Consider the following 17,445-nt stretch of genomic DNA (forward strand, 5'->3'; position numbering starts at 1 on the left):
TCACCCGACCAGGGGAAGAATGGCGGTTGAACTCCTAATACGCACTGGAAGGGTGAGAGTCCTGTGGACGCCTTCTTCAAGGAGTTCTGGGCATATTCAGCCCAGACCAGGAACCGGCTCCAATCCTCCTGGTGTTGTGCACAGTAGGTCCTGAGGAACCGCGTGATCTCCTGATTCAGGCGTTCCACCTGGCCGTTGGACTGGGGGTGGTAACCGGAAGTGAGACTCACATTAATGCCCAGCCCCCGGCACATCTCCCGCCATACTCTTGAGGTAAACTGGGGTCCACGGTCCGACACAATATCCTCTGGGAGGCCGTAGTGCCGAAAGACATGTGTTATGAGCTGCTCCGCTGTGTCCATAGCAGTGGGTAGCTTGGGCAGAGGAATGAGTCGACAGGCTTTGGAAAAACGGTCAATGACAGACACGATTGTGGTGTTACCTCGTGAGCAGGGCAGGTCTGTGATGAAATCCACTGCGATGTGAGACCAGGGTCGTTGAGGTACGGGCAGAGGTTGCAGGAGTCCGGCCGGAAGCTGACGGGGAGACTTGGCCATTTGGCAGGAGGCACAGCTTGTCACAAACTGAGCCACGTCCGCCTGCATAGTAGGCCACCAGAATGTGTTTGACACTAATGTTTGCGTCCCGGCCATACCTGGGTGTCCTGCTGCAGGCGTGTCGTGCACCAGGTGAAGGACCCGTTCCCGATGGGAAGGCGGGACATATACTCGATTGACAGGGCAGGACGGAGGAGGCGGATCAGCAGCATTGCTTTCTGCAATCTCTGTCATAATGTCCCACTGCACTGGAGCCAGGATTAGAGAGGTGGACACGATGGACTCTGGAGCGACCAGTTCCTCAGCGGGGATGTTGTGGAGTCGGGACAGCGCGTCAGCCTTCCCGTTCTTGGAACCTGGACGATACGAGATCTGGAACTGGAAGCGAGAAAAAAACAGAGACCATCGTGCCTGACGAGGGTTAAGCCGTTTGGCAGACCTGATGTACTCCAAGTTCTTGTGGTCTGTCAGAACCAGGAACGGCTGAGTTGCTCCCTCCAGCCAATGCCTCCACTCCGAGAAAGCCTCCTTCATGGCCAGCAGCTCACGGTCCCCCACGTCATAGTTCCTCTCAGCTTTGTTCAGCTTCCGGGAAAAGTATGCACAGGGGAACATTTTGGCGGGCGTCCCGTGGCGTTGTGACAGGACAGCTCCAACCCCGGTGCTTGAGGCATCCACCTCCACAATGAATTGGGTGGACGGGTCTGGATGGTGGAGGATGGGAGCTTGCGTAAACCGCTGCTTTAGCTTCTGAAACGCCATGGTGGCCTCAGAGGTCCAGGGAAGATGCTTGGGAGCTCCTTTCAGGAGAGAGGTGAGAGGGGCGACCACTGTGCTGAAGCCCCGAATGAAACGCCGGTAGAAGTTAGCAAAGCCAAGGAACCTCTGCATCTCCTTCACAGTGGTTGGCTGAGGCCACTGCAACACTGCCTCCACCTTGTCTTGGTCCATAGCCACGCCTCCAGCACTGATCACGTACCCTAGGAAAGAAATTGAGGTTTTGTGAAACTCACATTTCTCTGCTTTGGCATACAGTCTGTGGGTGATCAGTCGTTTCAACACCTGCCGGACATGAGAGACGTGTTGCTCAAAGGTGTCAGAGTAAATCAGAATGTCATCGATATAAACAATGACAAAACGTTGCAGCAAGTCCCGGAAGACATCATTTACAAAAGCCTGGAAGACAGAAGGGGCATTGCAAAGCCCAAAGGGCATGACTAGATATTGATAATGTCCAGATGTGGTCGAAAAAGCCGTCTTCCACTCATCCCCTTCTCGAATGCGGATGAGGTTGTAAGCGCTTCTCAAGTCCAGTTTGGTAAAAAAGCGAGCTGTGCGAAGCTGTTCTAAGGCTGCCGGGACCAGGGGCAAGGGATAGCGGTATTTCACAGTCACATCATTTAGGCTGCGGTAATCAATGCAGGGTCTTAGGCCACCATCCTTCTTTTTGACAAAGAAGAAGCTGGCCGAAGCAGGAGAAGTAGAGGCTCGGATAAAGCCTTTGGCTAGCTCCTCTTGGATGTACGTCTGCATGGCTTCTGACTCAGGCTGAGACAGCGGGAACACCCGTCCACGGGTGGGCACAGCTCCTGGCAGGAGGTCAATGGCACAGTCATAGGACCGGTGGGGAGGGAGCTGTGTAGCACGCTGCTTGTTGAAGGCCTCACGCAGGTCCTCGTATTGAGTCGGCACCCCCTCCATTGCTCCTGTCGCGCTGCACTCCGCAAGGGTGGCGGCTGCGATCGGGCGAGATGGTGCTTGGTCTTCAGGGTTGTCTGTAGGCCGCAGGCAATGACGCTGGCAGTGCGTGGATGTAAACGTCAGCCTGCGCTCAGACCAAACGATGCTGGGGTTGTGCCTCTCCAACCAAGGCAGCCCGAGGATGACAGAGCAGCGGGGGGCCTCAATGGCGAAGAGCCGAAGGGATTCATGGTGTCGAGCCGGTGCAGTGAGTGTAACGTCCTGAGTCAGGAACTGGATCCGGCCTGACCCCAGGGGTCGTCCATCAAGGGCGGAGACAGCCACTCGCGCGTTGCAGGGAAGCAAAGGTACATGGTGAGTACGAGCAAAAGCCAAGTCAATGAAGTTCCCTGCTGCCCCAGAGTCAATCATGGCGTGTGTTTTCACTACACGGCCGTCAAAACACAGAGTCACTGGCAGACTAAAGGTGAGCGGTGCTTCACTCACCGGCTCCCAGGAGTGCTGGGGTGGTCGATCCGGGCAGGTGTTGCGGATGTGGCCTGGCTGACCACAGTAAAGACAGAGGTCCTCCCGAAAACGTCTCTTTTTCTCCTCTGGAGAGAGTTGGGTGGAGTAGAGTTGAACAGGCTTGTGGTTATGACTGGGGACCTCTGATGGGAGAGACGAGACAGGCGTGACGATCGTTGAGACTGGATTCTGCGGCCGCCGGGTCCTCAGCAGATTGTCGAGCTTGATGGTGAGAGCGATGAGCTGATCGAGCGTCAAACCCTCATCGCGGCACGCCAGCTCCCGCTGCAGCTCGGCCGTGAGCCCCATCCGATAGGCAGTAGTTAGTGTGCTGGAAGACCAGTCGGTGCGCGCTGCCAGGGTGCGGAACTTGAGTGAGTAGGTGGCTGCGGTCTGCTGCCCCTGCTTAATTCCATAGAGCTGCTCACTAGAGTCTCTGCCGTCCACTGGGTGATTAAATACATCACGCAGCATCTGCGTGAATGTTACATAGGAATGGAGGGGCAGCGCTCCTCCTGTCCAGATTGCAGCCAGCCACTGTCGTGCTTCTCCAGTCAAAAGCGAGCATATCAAAGTCACTTTAGCCTCCTCAGTCGAGTAGAGGTGAGGTTGCTGATGCAGGAACAAGTCACATTGCATGAGAAAGCCAGTGCAATGCACAGGATCTCCATTAAACTTCTCAGGAAGCGCCAACCTCAGTTCAGATGTGAGAGCTGGAGACGGGCCATGTGCGCCATCTGGTGGGTTGATTTGTAGGCGCGCCATGATGGTCTCAGTCACGGCAGTTAGACGCTGAAGCTGGTGACTTTGTTCTTGTAGCATGGCGCTATATACAGCCGGGTCCAACGGGCTGGTTACTCCTGCTGCTGGATCCATGTATGGCGAAGTATTCTGTCACAAAACAGGCAGACAGCTGGTTCCACGTGCAGCAGGTTTATTATAGGAGCTAAAAGTCCGCAAAGCTAAAGCAGGGTCAGACAGGCAGAGGTCATACACGAGCAGGGGATCATCCGAGGAGAAAGAGAGAGTATTCAGAGTTCAGGCGTGGTTCAGGGCAGGCGGCAGGCAATCAGAGGGTCAGAGACGGAAGATCAGGTCCAGGTATAAACGCTCGATACTGCTGGCAGGGTGGCACAAACAAATACTTCGCAGTGAGTGTGGCTCTGTGTGCTGCTTATGAAGAAGGTGGGTGATTGTCTGATGCGAGACAGCTGAGCAGGAACCAGGAACTGTGGACTGGGGCTTCTGGGAGATGAAGTGCAGATGAGGCTCAGGAGAGTTTTAGAATTCAGGTGATGGCTCCCTCTGGTGGTCTGAGGGAAAAACAGACTGATTCATGACAATAGGTCAAGATGACCCTACCATTACATTGATGTGTGATCTCTCCCATAACAAATGTGGGCAGGATCTTATGTCTGCCACGGACACCAGACAAGATAAAAAAATCCTTGGGGAAAAAAAACAGATGACCCCACTTTTAATGTAAACATGTCCAGGATAGCACACGAGTTAAAACCACCAGGCTTCTTCATGAAGTATTTTGGGTAAAACCAGAAATACATTCACAAAATTGTGTCGTGTTATACCAGGAGATCTGTTTTAAACAGTGCAAACTTTTTTTTATGTAATTGCATTAAGTACATGAACTGTGGCGTACTCAATCTGGCCGACGTGGTGATAATGAATACTTCTAGATTCTAAACAATGAACACACTGACAGCACTGCTGAGGTACAAGGAAGAATCTCACTTGGCTTTGAAACAACAGAACTTACATGCTTCCAAATCCTAGAACACACTTGGCAGGAATTGTATTAAAACTCGTGGTTCACGAAAATTAAAAACAAAAAATAAAGGATAAAAGAGTAACCAGTCCACATACGTAGATCATAGCAGTGGCCTACTGCTTAGAACCTGCTCTGGCTGTACATTTGCTGACAAACGCTTTCTTGAGCTTGACCTCCACAATTTTTCCCAACCAGGTGGAGTGGCACATCTCAGGACACAAGCTGTAAAACAAGAACATTAAAATCTAGTATGAGTAAAATGACAATAGATGGCATATAACAAATATAACACTTCAAGATGCAAGCAAATTATAGTTTTATTAGATCAGCTGCACAATGCTCCGTGAGATTTGATTTACATGTCATTTGATGAGTCAAAATAATAATTTCTGGCATCTAAAAACAGCCAGAATTCAGTTAAGATGACATATTACACGTGACCTCTATAGCTGTTAAAAGAATTTAAATTCAGCATGTTACTTCTTTGGGCAGTAAAAATCTAACAAATAAGTTCAAATCTGTTTACTTAAAGATGGGTTTGATCAGGGGTGTCAAACTCAAGGCCTCCAGGGCCAGCCTGATGCTGGTCTTCTATAAATCCTGCCTTATCTGCTGCTCATTACCTGGATCAGGTGTGTTTAGCCAATGAGGAGCTGGAAAACATGTAAGACACCAGCCCTTAAGGCCTGGAGTTTGACACCCCTGGGTTAGATGCTACTGGACAATAATTCAATTCCAGTGTTGAACTTATATTTTGATAGCAATCATTGCTATACTGTAGCCTGATTGAACATGTTTATTGTTCCCAGAATTCTAGCATAAAATGCCCAATTTTAAGAAAAACTCACTTAGGATTGCGTCGACGGATCCGCTTTCCTTCTTTTCCGGAGGGATTATTTCCAGGAAGACCAAAAGGGATTTCGATACTCCAACAGTGAGGACATGATTGGACAGTGCATGAAACTGATGCATGCGATGTGGTTTAGATGTGTGGTTCATGGCAGCAAGGCAGAACGATGACACGAACACACCACACCCAGGGAAGAGCTCCTGCTGGCCTGGTGGTGAAGATGGGCTATGGTGAAGTCTCTCTCCACTGAGGTTTAAAAGAGTCTGAAGCTCTCAGACCTGGTCTGGATCTGAAAGAGAGAAACAGTAGAAACAATACAAGGGTGAGAAAATACCAAAACAGTTTATTATTCTGTTTATTTGCTGCTTTTAGTGCATTCTTAGCTCTAAAACATTTCTGTTTCACTCCCATTTCTTATTGATGCTCATTGAAGCTCTACTTGGAACTAGGACTGCCGCGATTAATCGACTAAACGATTATCAAAATAATCGATTAGTCGAGTAATCGACTATCAAAATAATTGATTAGTCGAGTAATCGACGACTAATTTAATAGTCCTTGTATTAAATGGATTTAGAGTGTAGTAAAGTTTAACAAAGTGAGCGTTCAGCACCGACAAAAATACTTTTTTATATTTTAGTCAGCGAGACCAAAACTTTCTTTTTGGCTAAAAATAGTTCCTTGTTTCAGATGCCGACCTCACTTGATTTAATCTCGTTTTAATACCAGCATCTGATGAAGGACAGAAGCTACACGATTTCTTAGAAAGTTTTAATAATTGATTATCTAAATTATCTTTACTTTCTATTAGTTTAAAGCTAATGATGATTAAGATGAGTACTTTACATCCACTTTAGTTTGCCCATGACCCGATTAGTCGACTAATCGAAAAAAATAATCGCTTATTAGTCGTCTGTTAAAATAATCGTTTTTGGGAGCCCTCCTTGGAACTTTGTAAACCCTTGTGCAATTCTAGGCATGTTTACATTTAAAGTGGGGTCATCTGGACAGCACAAGACACCGCGCTGAACTTTTATTTTTTCCTCAAGAATTTTTTTTAAATCTTCAATGGTGTCCGTGATAGACATGAAATCCTGTCCAACTCTGTCATGGGAGGGATCACACATATATATAAGGGTCATCTGGACCCCATAAGATAGCATAAGGGTTAACCCTCGTCCTAACATGTGTGTGTGTGTGTATATATATATATATATATACACATACACACACACACACACAACAAAACAAAACAACAACAACAGTACCTAAACACTTACTAGATTGCTCATTCCGTTGAGGGGTGTTCTCTCAGCCCTTCACTTTCTGGGTTGGAATCCATAACGTTTTCTTTTCTGGCATTTCTTTCTTGTTCATCCTGCTAATGGAAAAGATACATTTATTTGCCACATTTTTTTTAATCACACCAAGCTAACCATACCATCTTCAACAATCTGAATGGATTCAGCACAGAGCTGTGTGCTGTATTCCTGTTTTAAAATAAGATCAATCTTTCATTTTAGGTTGTGGCTAACTGAATTCATCACTAACTTTGCAAATCTCAGCGTACTATTTCTGCTGTTGTCTAATTGTCTTACACTGTGTGTTAGTTTGTCATTGTATATACACAATGACATACAAAAAAGCAAAGATTTGTGGCTGCTCATATTGTCGTCAACACGATTTTCCATCAGCTTTTGAGCTAGTCGCACGTAAATCTGCACATAACATTAGCCGTAGAAATCATCTTCTAAGTTTGTTTTGTAGGGGGACGCATATTATTTTGGTGTATTTTGCTAGGCATCTTGTAAACTCCACAAAACCCGTCTGGTTCTATTGACCTTATTCCTGGGGCCTCTCATGTAAAAGGGATTGTGTGTGCAATTTCCGGCATAGCAACCGGAAGTTACACTGCGCTATTTGTTTCCACTGAAAGTGGCGGTTTTGTTAGCTTTAGTGGTGCATACAAACGAGCATGTTTTACTTGATCCCTCAAAGTTTTCAAAAATGTCTTTGCGCAGTTCAGGCGCATGTTTTGCAGCTCGTGGTTGTACTAACAACCAAACTAAATTAAATTTGTGGAGCGTTGTGTGAACATGGGCTGCTGACGAAGAAGGAGTGCAGCTGCCCTCCTCGGTACAGATTTTACAGTCTACCGGGCGAGGATAAAGTCAGAAGGATGTGGCGGAGAATTTTAAGTCTTAAGAAGCCACCGAAGACATTATATGCATGTTTGTTTGCAACATCACCAAAATAAAACAGTAAAAGTTAATTTAAAGCCAAAATGGCAGAAACTAACCTTCAAAAACAACACAGAGAACTGCAGGGCACGTGGGGGGCTCACTGTGTGATCAAAGCAAAACACAAAATTGGCGCTAAGAACACATAAAAATAATTAAAAGTACATGTAAACAATAAAACAGCAATTTCTTAATCAAAAACATCGAATTCTAACATAATTAAAAAGCTAACATCATTTTTATAACAGCTAACTTCCAATCTTGGGAGACGCACTCACCTCCAGCTTAGCAGACCGGTCAGGACAGACCCAGGGGGGGGAGCTGACTGGCTATAGACCTTTTTCACAAAAACCGGAACTAGTCACTCGTCGCGTTGTCTCACTTCTGGTTAGCGCTGGTTGAATGGAAAATGGAGCGAGTATATTCAACAAGTTTATTAAACTTACCAAATTTTACTTTTGCGGACGTGGTGAGAGTTACAGCGGCGAAAACACCAACGAACAAGCTGGACAAAGGCTACAAATTCTTTCATGAAGAATACATTCACAGTTATCAAGGTGAGTAAAGAAGAAAATGTAAAGCTATCAACAATTAGCGTCAGCTAACTATCAATGACAGGAGATAAACAATACAGTATTCCAGTCTGTTATATTCAAAAAGTCGAAAACAAATTATAATGTAATAGGACTGTTAATTTATGTATTCACTGCTGATTTTAACAGTAAGAGCTATGGTGATGCTATATTGTTTACATGTTTGTAATTAATATGAGCAGTTTGAAGGAAGATTATGAATTAAACATATTTTGCCTCTGCATGTCCATAGTATCAAATGTAGTCGAGGGACAGATAGTTGTCAAAGCTAGGTGCTTCAGGTCCATGAGGAAGAGTGAGGAGCCTCACAGAGTCCAGGTTTGATAACACGCAGAAAGCCGGTTGGCCATGTTGACTATTTCTCTTTTGCTGCAGTTGCAGCATATTTTTAAATTTCCTGTTCTGCTACTCTTGCAGCACTCTCCTTCTAACCTTGGTTTTATGACTTTACAGTTTTTTTTCAGTATTAAGTATTTACTTTAGTACTTGTTCCTTTATAGATCTCACTGGGAGCAGAAAAGGCTAACTTATCAGCCTTTTCATGTAGCTGTGTGGCTGGTAAAGGGTTCTGCAACCATGTAGTTGCCCTTCTGTACCAGACTGCACATTATTCACAGCTCCGTCTGCCTGCTGTTCCACCCGCTCTGGCCTGCACAAGTGACTTGCAAAGATGGCACAGACCAAGAACACAGGTGAGTTTATTATTAAACACAGTTGTAACAAAAGGTTTAAAAAGCAGTCATGTGAACTTGGTTTTGAAAGTTGAAGAAGTTTCATCTCTTATCTGCTCAATTGTCTAATTTTCTAAACTTGACTAATTAGAATTGTGAAAGCCTCTTGGATAAGAGATGAAATGTCTTCAACTTTAAAAACAAAGTGCAGATGACTGCTTTGCAGAATGTTACAGTTTAGCGCTGTATTTTTTTCTTTTAAGGGGATCCATCCTGAACCTGCCGCTTCACTTGTGGTGCGTAAGCCAAAGACTGTGGGGAAGAGTGGCTTGAGGTCCACCCTGTACAGAGCATATACAGGTATATATGAATTTATTGTTAGTTTGTTGCTTTAGATGTGTTCTTGGTGAAATAATGTATTTGTTGTTATTTGTTCTCTCTCTTTCTTTTGTCTATTTTAGGACCACTTCCAGATCCAGACATCATTGCATCTGGAGAAAAGCTACGCCAGCTGCAGCCCCAGCCTCTCATGGCTCTTGTTTTGGATGGACTCTCTGAAATAGAACTGACACCATCTAGATTTGGACCTGTGCCACGTGGATCCCCAATGTCATACCACTGCCCACCTGAAAAATCCAGTGGCTATATAGTCCACCACATGGCTCCTGAGTTCCCACCTCTTCCTTTGATGCAACACATTCTTTCAAATATGTGTTTTGTTCCCACTTTGCATCAGCTCATGCATCTACAGTCTCTTCAAATCTCACCTGAAATGTCTGCTGAAATTGAGAAAGGAACCAGAGAGCAGTCCAGATGTCCATCCTGGGCACAGCTTCGCCGACCAAGGCTAACTGCTAGCCGCTTTCATGATGCATGCTGCTACAAGAGAGGAAGTGAGGAGCAGGAGTCTGCTGCTGTGGCTCTTGCAGCTAAAATGATTAGAGGGTCCACCAAACAAACCACAGCCATGAAACGTGGTCTACTGATGGAGCCTGAGGTGCTGGCAAACTATGCTGAGCTGATGCGTGTCAATGTGCTGCCTGCAGGATTCATTATTCACCCCGAAGCACCACATCTTGGGGCAAGCCCAGATGGCAGGGTGTACGATCCATCAGAGTCCCCCTCATTTGGATTGGTTGAAATAAAAAGCAGCACTAAGAATGATGTGTCCCAGGTCGCGCACCTGAAAGTGCAGGATGGCCACGCCTGTCTGAGGCACTCGCATTCATATTACTGGCAGGTACAAGGTCAGTTGGCAGTTACCGGTTTGGAATGGTGTGACTTTGTCACTGACACACTAACAACTTTAACTGTTGAGAGAGTGTGGCGTGATGAGCTGTTTATTGAGCAGATGAAGGCAAAATTAGACATGTTCTACTATAACACCTTCATCAATGTATATATTTCTTCACAGTAGAATTGTTTACTGTTTCTATTTTACTTTTGTTCTTTCAGTTGTTTTTTTTTTGGAAAATGTTTAAAGTTTCAGTGCTTGAATTGACTGAACTGAAGTTTCATATGTCACAGCAGGTCAACTGTTAATAGTCCAACGTTTTACATTTATGAAATATGTATACCGATAGCCGCATAATATGGAGAAAAATGAAATAAAACATTTGGCATTTTGTTCAAGTGGTTTTAATTTACAACATTAACTGAAAATCTGAAGTATTTACCAGTCAAAAAAAACAACAGTAAACATGACAACAAAAAACTTTGAATTTAACTATTTACAATTATTTGGTATGTTTTACTCTTCAAGGCAAAATGGCCCTTGATAATTAACCAGCACACAACAATTGTGCCAGATCTGATTAACAGTTCCAATAAGAGTGAGTGGCACAGGGGAGTCCCATATGTGAAAACTCTTAACTCTAGCTATCACTCGCTCCACAATGATCCGCAGATGGGCAATGGCTTGAGTCTCTTCTGTTTCCTCCTTGCTGAACTGACCAGGATGCCGGAAAGGTGGAATGGTGAGTTTAGCTCCTATCTCACCAAGTAGGTCTTCAATAAGGAAACCTTTATCTGCCATGACTTCATCTCCTGGCTCCAGGAGAGGAAGGATTCCACAGATTTTTGTGATTTCCTTGTCAGAGATGCAGCCAGTGTACAGAGGTGAGATGAATGTCACCAAACCACAGGGAGCGACTCCAATCAGCCCTTTCAGAGTGGTTCTGTTTTTGTAATTGGAGAACATCTCGGACTGTAAGGTGAGGGATGATGCTGTCTCCAGAGCAATCTCGGTACAATCCAGTATGACCCGAACATTTGGAGAGTATTTTTGGAATTTGGGTGGCATGCTTGCATTTACTTTCTCCCTGCTGATCCACATGTTAATTGATGAGAGCACAATAAAAAGATAGTTAGCCCAGGTTATGGTAACTCTGCTGACTGTGGCAATGCTCACATTAAACATGTCAGCAATGAGCTGCTCCTTCATCCCAACAGCAACACGAAAGGAGTACATCAGGAACTCATCAATTAATGGCATGGAGCGTGGGGGGCTGGGTTCAGGACAGATCTCGTTTCCAATCCTCTGTGCTTTGGTCCAGTACACCAGTCGAGAAGCGGATGGTGCAATAGATTCCCAGAAGATCCTGAATACACAGTCTGATGGAAATTTTGTGTAAAAACGGATCTGATCATCTGACGCACAAAAACGACTGAAGAGCATAGGCGATGGTAAAGCTGCCTTTTGTAGCTGGGCCTCCAGATCTTCAATGTAATTAAGTGCCTCATCAAGTGCACCTGTAAACACAAATCAATAAACAATATTATTATACTAAAATACATTTCTGTTGTAACAATAATCAGTGCCAATTAATGATCTAACTCAATCTGAATAAGCCTAATATTTTTAGTTAGAATTTAATAGATTTGAATAATAAAATGAATAAAAAATGTAAGCTGACATGCAAAACTATTCATTCTGTACTTCAATCATATATCAATAAATTACCTGTGGGTGGATGGGCGACGTAATCGTGATCCTTTTTAGCAGACTTAGCTTCAATGCTGCTTTCCGGCTGGGAAGGTACAAGTTGCCTTTTATTAGCCCTTTCCAAGGGAGACTCCCTTTTAAGTGCTGGAGTGAAGTTATTCCAGGCAAAGAGGCTAGGGACAACTCCACTTTTCAGACGGCTAACTGCTGATCCTTCAATGAAATCCTCTGCAACGAAGTGTCTGCTACAGACGTACGTGCTGCCTTTCCTTATTCGGAAGTTAGGACCTTCATCCCGTCTAATTGCCTGGATCCAACGTTGTCTTGTGTCCGGATCAGTTGGAAAAGAATGAAATGAAAGGTAGGGCTGTTTCTGAGCACCACACGAGCAACCGGGAACACTACAAAAACTTTTGTTTTGGGACTGTGCCATTTCTCTCCACTTACAACCACTACCGCTACGACAACCGGAAGTATTGTAACGCGACTTCCGGTTTAAAATGCGGAAGTGTGAAAAAGGTCTATTGTTGTCGCCGCATGGTAAAGGGAGGTGTGTCACGGTAATTATCTTCCCTGCGGAACGAGTAGGGAGGTGTGTCATGCAAAATACCTTCCCTGCGCAACAAATAACACTGGAACTAAATTACGAAAATAAAACAATAATAATAATAAAATATCATATTTTATATAATAAAATAAACCATATATATAAAATAAATGATAAAATAATTGAAATATTTTCTTTAAGTGCCAAAATTTACTGCTTTGTATATATTCCATTCGGTCTAATGAGTTAATATTTCACCTCTTTGCAACAGTGAACCAAATAATTAAAATTCTTACCTCTCGTAGTCTCTGTGTGGCTGGAACAAAACTTGCATCTTAAACCGCAAATTGACATTTCTCTCAGTCGCTGTTTGCAAACCGTTCCTGTACTTTCCCCTGCAACGTCTTCTTCTACTGGCTAAATGTAATGCGATATTATAGTTCCAATATTATTTTTATATATTTTACAAGACATATACATTTATATTGTGCCTTTTAACTATTGTAGATCAGCATCTAAAATCTTTGTGTTCTTCTAAAAAAAAAAAAAAAAAAACATCCCAAGTGTAATTTACACAACTGTTAAAATAAAAAATTATTAAATTGACGCTGCAATGTTATCTTGAAATTTCATGTTTTTTAAAGTTCAAAAAGATGTCTTTTGAGCACATCAGGTCTTACAGTAATGGTTTGACTTTAGCTTGAAAATATGAATGAGTTTTGTGAAATGTGTAAGGAATAGACAACTCTTGTAAGTTGAATATAAATACATCATAATTGATTTGTTTCTGATAAACTGATCATGTGCAAGAAAGAAATGAGACTCATTTGAGCACTTGTGCGAGTATCACTTTTCTTTTTGCTGAGACAATGAAAAGACTAAACGAGACCTTATTGAGCAACAAGAGACAGAACCATGCATACAAATCACTGAGACAGTTGAGAAAGTAAAGAGAACAAATTGAGACATACTTGAGAACGCTGAAATACGTCACATCTTTCTCTTAACTGAGATCTGAAGAAGAGACAGTTGTGAGAGAATTTTGAGATCTCAGACAGTGCTCACTGTGAGACTTATTTCTCAGGAGAAACATTCGAGACGAGTGAGAAAGCCTGTTTTGTCTCAAACAGGTCTCATTCATGTCTAGGAGACGTAAACAAGACAGAAACGAGATCTCATCTTCAATTTTGCTTTGCTATGGGTATGAATTTGTTGTTTTAAACTGTTGAGTTTCTCTCAGCTACAAACAACTTGAGAATGTTTTTTAAGAATGTTTTGTGCAAACTGCATTTGTAGGACAATAAAAACTAAATACTGGAACACCTGTATATTACCTGTAACTTAATCCAAGTGAGAATGCTTGAACGGAACAGGGTCGCCAAAGATGCTGAACCCATTAAACTAGTGAAGCACATCGCTTAACTCTAAAGTAGTCTAAAAGGTTTACTTGAATGAAAATGTGAAGTAAATGATGAAGATTTTTTAACAAAACTGTCATAAAACTCTCTGAGTCATGTGCTTGTAAGTTAACACCTTATTATAGACTTCAACTGTACAGGCAGTGGCATTCGGTAGACTTTCTATCAGTGTTAATTTTGACAGCAAATTTTTATTTAGTTTTAGTCATAGTTTTTTGACTAAAATAAGATTTAGTTTTAGTTGCAACTTAGTCATGTCGATTCTATTAATTTCAGTAAAATTTTAGTCGACTAAGTTACAGTAGATATTTAGCCGACAAAAATGTACAGTAAAAGTAAAGCATTTTTATGAAATTTACTAAGTATGAATAACACCGAGATTTTACTAAATTGTAAAAAAAAAACAAAAAAAAACATTTTACTTCACTTTCCTTCCAAACTTGTCGTTTCTGCAAATTCAGCTTCAACAACTAAAAATACATTCAAAAATAAATCATAACTCCATCCCATCTGTGATAAATGTCTGAACATAAAAAAAATGTATTTATGAGGTAGTCAAGAGCAAAAAAATGCATTAAAGAACCCTCACTAGGGAGTAAGCCTAACCCAGATTCTTAACCATAGGGCCGCGGCCCAATCTCGGTCTGCGAGCGTCCCCTTGTGGACCCCGGAAAAAAAATCTGTTCTGAACCTGAGGGCTGCGAGGGCCGCGGGACCTGAATGCAGCTTCCTACCACTTGGTGGCAGTTGGCTTTTTTTTTTATTGTATAAGGCCTTTTTAATGCCAGTTTGTTCACTATTAGTTTGATGTCTTAGTTCCGTACTGATCAAGATGCTGTGGCAGGGAGAGGGGGACGGGTTGGGGTCGGGGTGGTGGTAGGGGGTTGCTAGCACCATCAACTGCTGACGCACCACGTCTCGCGCTGTTGCAGTTTCCCTGGCAAACGCTAGGAGATCCGATTGATGGTAAGACATACTAATGTTCTCTCGGTTAACCCTCTGGAACCGACATTAATGAGAGGGGGATTAAAATGATAAAACTGCGTCTAAAATGAACTCTAGCTTTTTTTATCTGCTATTAGAAATCCCACATGGAGGGAACTGTGATGAAGAGGCAGAGGCGTTTGGATCCAGTTGCAAACAAGTTTAATAACAACCAAGACGAAAGGGGCAAGGCAAAGGCAGGTCAAGGTCCAGGCGCGGGTTGAGGCAGGAGGCAGGTCTTTCTTCCTTTACAACCACATACCTGTGAATCCGGATTCTCAACTGTGGCCACAACTAAGACAAAAGCTGACAGCAGACTCAGAGCATCACTGGAGGCCCTAAGAGTGAGCCTTTCCCCCATCCCACCCAGACTGGATTTAATCATGTCTAAGAGACAGACCAAGTGTCTCTTTAAGAGCTGAACATGAAGTGGGATTTGTAGCATGTTAAAAAAACAGACTGTTGCGACTGTTGTTGTTAATTTGTCACAGATTTAGAGAGTAATATCTTGTACAAAATTTGTGACTACTAATTTACTACTAAGTTCATCAGCAGGTTACAAGGTAATCTTAATTAGTACTTTATTTAAATGTCATTTATAGTTTATTTAATTTGAATCTTATTTTTAGTGTGCTTGTTTATTACCACGCAATTTTATTTACCAGAATGCCTTATAAATATTTTTGGAATTCTAATTCGTGTTAAGCATGACAACCGTAATTTACCTGTTCAGTGTGAATATAAATGTCTGAGATGATCACATTGTATCATTTTTTTTCCCCCACAAGATTTGACTTCAATAAACCATAAAATGACTTGATTTAATTATTAAATACAAATCAAACAAGATGTGGATCAATTTAAATTAATATGTTAATATTTGAATGGGCCTTGAATCACTACGTACGGGGAAAATTGGGCCCAGTGTCAAAAGGTTAAGAATCTCTGGCCTAACCCATGTCATTTGCCATGACCAGCATATGTGGTTTATTGTAATTCCACCGCCAGCCAATAGAGGGCACTGTTGTCATGTAAGACGTCACGTGATAGAGTAGGACATTAAACCGGTGACTGCTTGTGGATCTGAAGAAGCAGCGGAGCTGCTAGTGCTAGGAAATACACAACAACATTGGTTTATAACTTTTCAAACGTCATGCAAAAACAAAAAAGTATCACTTGGATTTAAATGTAAACCTCTGTGCTTCAGAGCACATCCAGGTGATGAAAAGCGCTTCTCTGCCGTGCAGCACCTGTGTTACACTGAAAACTGTGACCTGTCATAATGTGTGACTGCAGATGGCGCTGTCTCACCTTTCTAACGGGGGGGTTGACCAAGATGGCGACGTAAACAGATGCAACTTTCCAAGCTCCAGTGCTCAACTTAACTTTTGTTGTGGAAAACGGACATCTTAAGCTTCCAGTCCCTTTTTTGACTTCAATACTCTGCAGAGAACAACTCGGATACACAATGTTCACCCTGGAAAGGAAAAAAATCACTAAAGAGACCAAACAATCAGTGCTAGAGAAGCACGTGCAGAAGGCAGGTCATGATTATGCTAAATCAGTGAATACCGAGGCAACGCTAACTGATTCGCTCAACGAAGAGGATTTTCCTCCACTGTCTCTCTCAGCTGACAATACTCCTACAAAGGCTCCAGCTCCAAAAAAAGCCTTAATCACTCAAAAGGAAACAGTGAATGATAATCTAAATCAGAATGCAGTTCTTTCTGATCTTGTCAACACTCGATTCAACTCTATGGAAATGAAAATTGAGGGGCTTAAAAAGTCTGTGGACTTTGCCTTCCAGGAAATTCAAGACATAAAGAAGTTGATACCATTGAAAATAAAGCTGGCATTGACAGTGGAGCCTTCTCTATGATAAAAGAAAAGCAGATTGAAGCTGAACGGTATTCCTGGCGGTGGAACCTCAAACTCTATGGAATACCAGAAACCACATTCAAGGAAGAGATCAAAGATGAGATAATCAAAATCTGCCAAACCATTGCACTGCACAGGAAGGAGAGACTGGCTTATGACATCGACATCGTACATGGTTTGGGGAATAAAGGTGACAACGTGCAGAGGCCAAGAGGGACCATCATAAGATTCATCTCAAAGAACAATTCCTTCCTCAAAGACAACAACCTCAGGTTGGACTTCTGTCCAGCAGACAGGGAGGCCCGTGCTGCACTCTGGCCATTGATTCAAACGGCGAGGAGAGAAGGGAAGACAGCACACTATGTTGGAGCACGCGCCTTTGTGGAAGGCAAAGAAATCCTCCACCCTAAGACTTAAACTAAAGATGACACTCTCAGGTACATTTGATATCCATCTGTTTCATGATTCTGATCTAAGAAAGTACTTTGGACTGTGTATCTAACAGAGCTTTTCTTTCCCGTTGTTTTGTTTAATTGTTCATCTGCTAAGCAAAATTTATACAAATCCTTTATTACATAGCTTAATCCACAAATATTTATAGATTTATACGCACTCTATGTTGCAAGTTTAGTTACATAGAGATAATTTTTGGTCCATGCTTCTTTGTTCAGAGATGTTATACTTATATTCCCACCCATTAAGGAATAATTTAGGGCATTACTCTGAGAAAACAGCTGGTTTAGTGCATTTTATCTAGACTTTGTTTGTT

At 43.0% G+C, this 17,445-nt stretch overlaps 2 protein-coding genes and 1 long non-coding RNA gene across 4 annotated transcripts; 1 reads left to right on the plus strand and 2 right to left on the minus strand.

Moving 5' to 3' along the window:
• Positions 1 to 4,379: 4,379 nt before the first annotated feature.
• LOC112162186 lies at positions 4,380 to 7,041 on the minus strand. Its single transcript, XR_002922026.2, has 3 exons — positions 6,682 to 7,041; positions 5,400 to 5,690; positions 4,380 to 4,773 (listed from the first exon to the last, which is right to left on the minus strand). It is a non-coding gene; the product is annotated as an uncharacterized LOC112162186 (long non-coding RNA).
• Positions 7,042 to 7,969: 928 nt separating this feature from the next.
• On the plus strand, positions 7,970 to 10,532 carry LOC112162181. 2 transcript variants are annotated; one of them, XM_024297896.2, is made up of 5 exons: positions 7,970 to 8,198; positions 8,467 to 8,552; positions 8,735 to 8,926; positions 9,169 to 9,265; positions 9,367 to 10,532. In XM_024297896.2, the coding sequence occupies exons 1-5, from the start codon at positions 8,051 to 8,053 to the stop codon at positions 10,320 to 10,322; spliced, it is 1,479 nt and encodes a 492-aa protein (XP_024153664.1). In that variant the 5' UTR covers positions 7,970 to 8,050; the 3' UTR covers positions 10,323 to 10,532. The 2 variants fall into 2 exon arrangements, with proteins under 2 accessions (XP_024153664.1, XP_024153665.1); XM_024297897.2 differs by lacking the exon at positions 8,467 to 8,552 and having other exon boundaries at positions 7,974 to 8,198.
• LOC112162182 lies at positions 10,364 to 12,308 on the minus strand. Its single transcript, XM_024297898.2, has 2 exons — positions 11,868 to 12,308; positions 10,364 to 11,656 (listed from the first exon to the last, which is right to left on the minus strand). The coding sequence occupies exons 1-2, from the start codon at positions 12,280 to 12,282 to the stop codon at positions 10,656 to 10,658; spliced, it is 1,416 nt and encodes a 471-aa protein (XP_024153666.1). The 5' UTR covers positions 12,283 to 12,308; the 3' UTR covers positions 10,364 to 10,655.
• Between the last annotated feature and the right edge of the window lie 5,137 nt (positions 12,309 to 17,445).

This window comes from Oryzias melastigma, linkage group LG17 (genome assembly GCF_002922805.2).
Source record: "Oryzias melastigma strain HK-1 linkage group LG17, ASM292280v2, whole genome shotgun sequence".
Classification (NCBI taxonomy): domain Eukaryota; kingdom Metazoa; phylum Chordata; class Actinopteri; order Beloniformes; family Adrianichthyidae; genus Oryzias; species Oryzias melastigma.

Excerpts from the sequence above, each read along its gene's own strand:
- LOC112162181 (XM_024297896.2), top strand. The coding sequence starts at position 8,051 with ATGGAGCGAGTATATTCAACAAGTTTATTAAACTTACCAAATTTTACT. Across the intron at positions 8,553-8,734 it reads AGGAGCCTCACAGAGTCCAG|ATCTCACTGGGAGCAGAAAA; the intron begins GTTTGATAACAC and ends GTTCCTTTATAG. Across the intron at positions 8,927-9,168 it reads GGCACAGACCAAGAACACAG|GGGATCCATCCTGAACCTGC; the intron begins GTGAGTTTATTA and ends TTTTCTTTTAAG.
- LOC112162182 (XM_024297898.2), bottom strand. The coding sequence starts at position 12,282 with ATGGCACAGTCCCAAAACAAAAGTTTTTGTAGTGTTCCCGGTTGCTCG. Across the intron at positions 11,657-11,867 it reads CGTCGCCCATCCACCCACAG|GTGCACTTGATGAGGCACTT; the intron begins GTAATTTATTGA and ends TTGTGTTTACAG.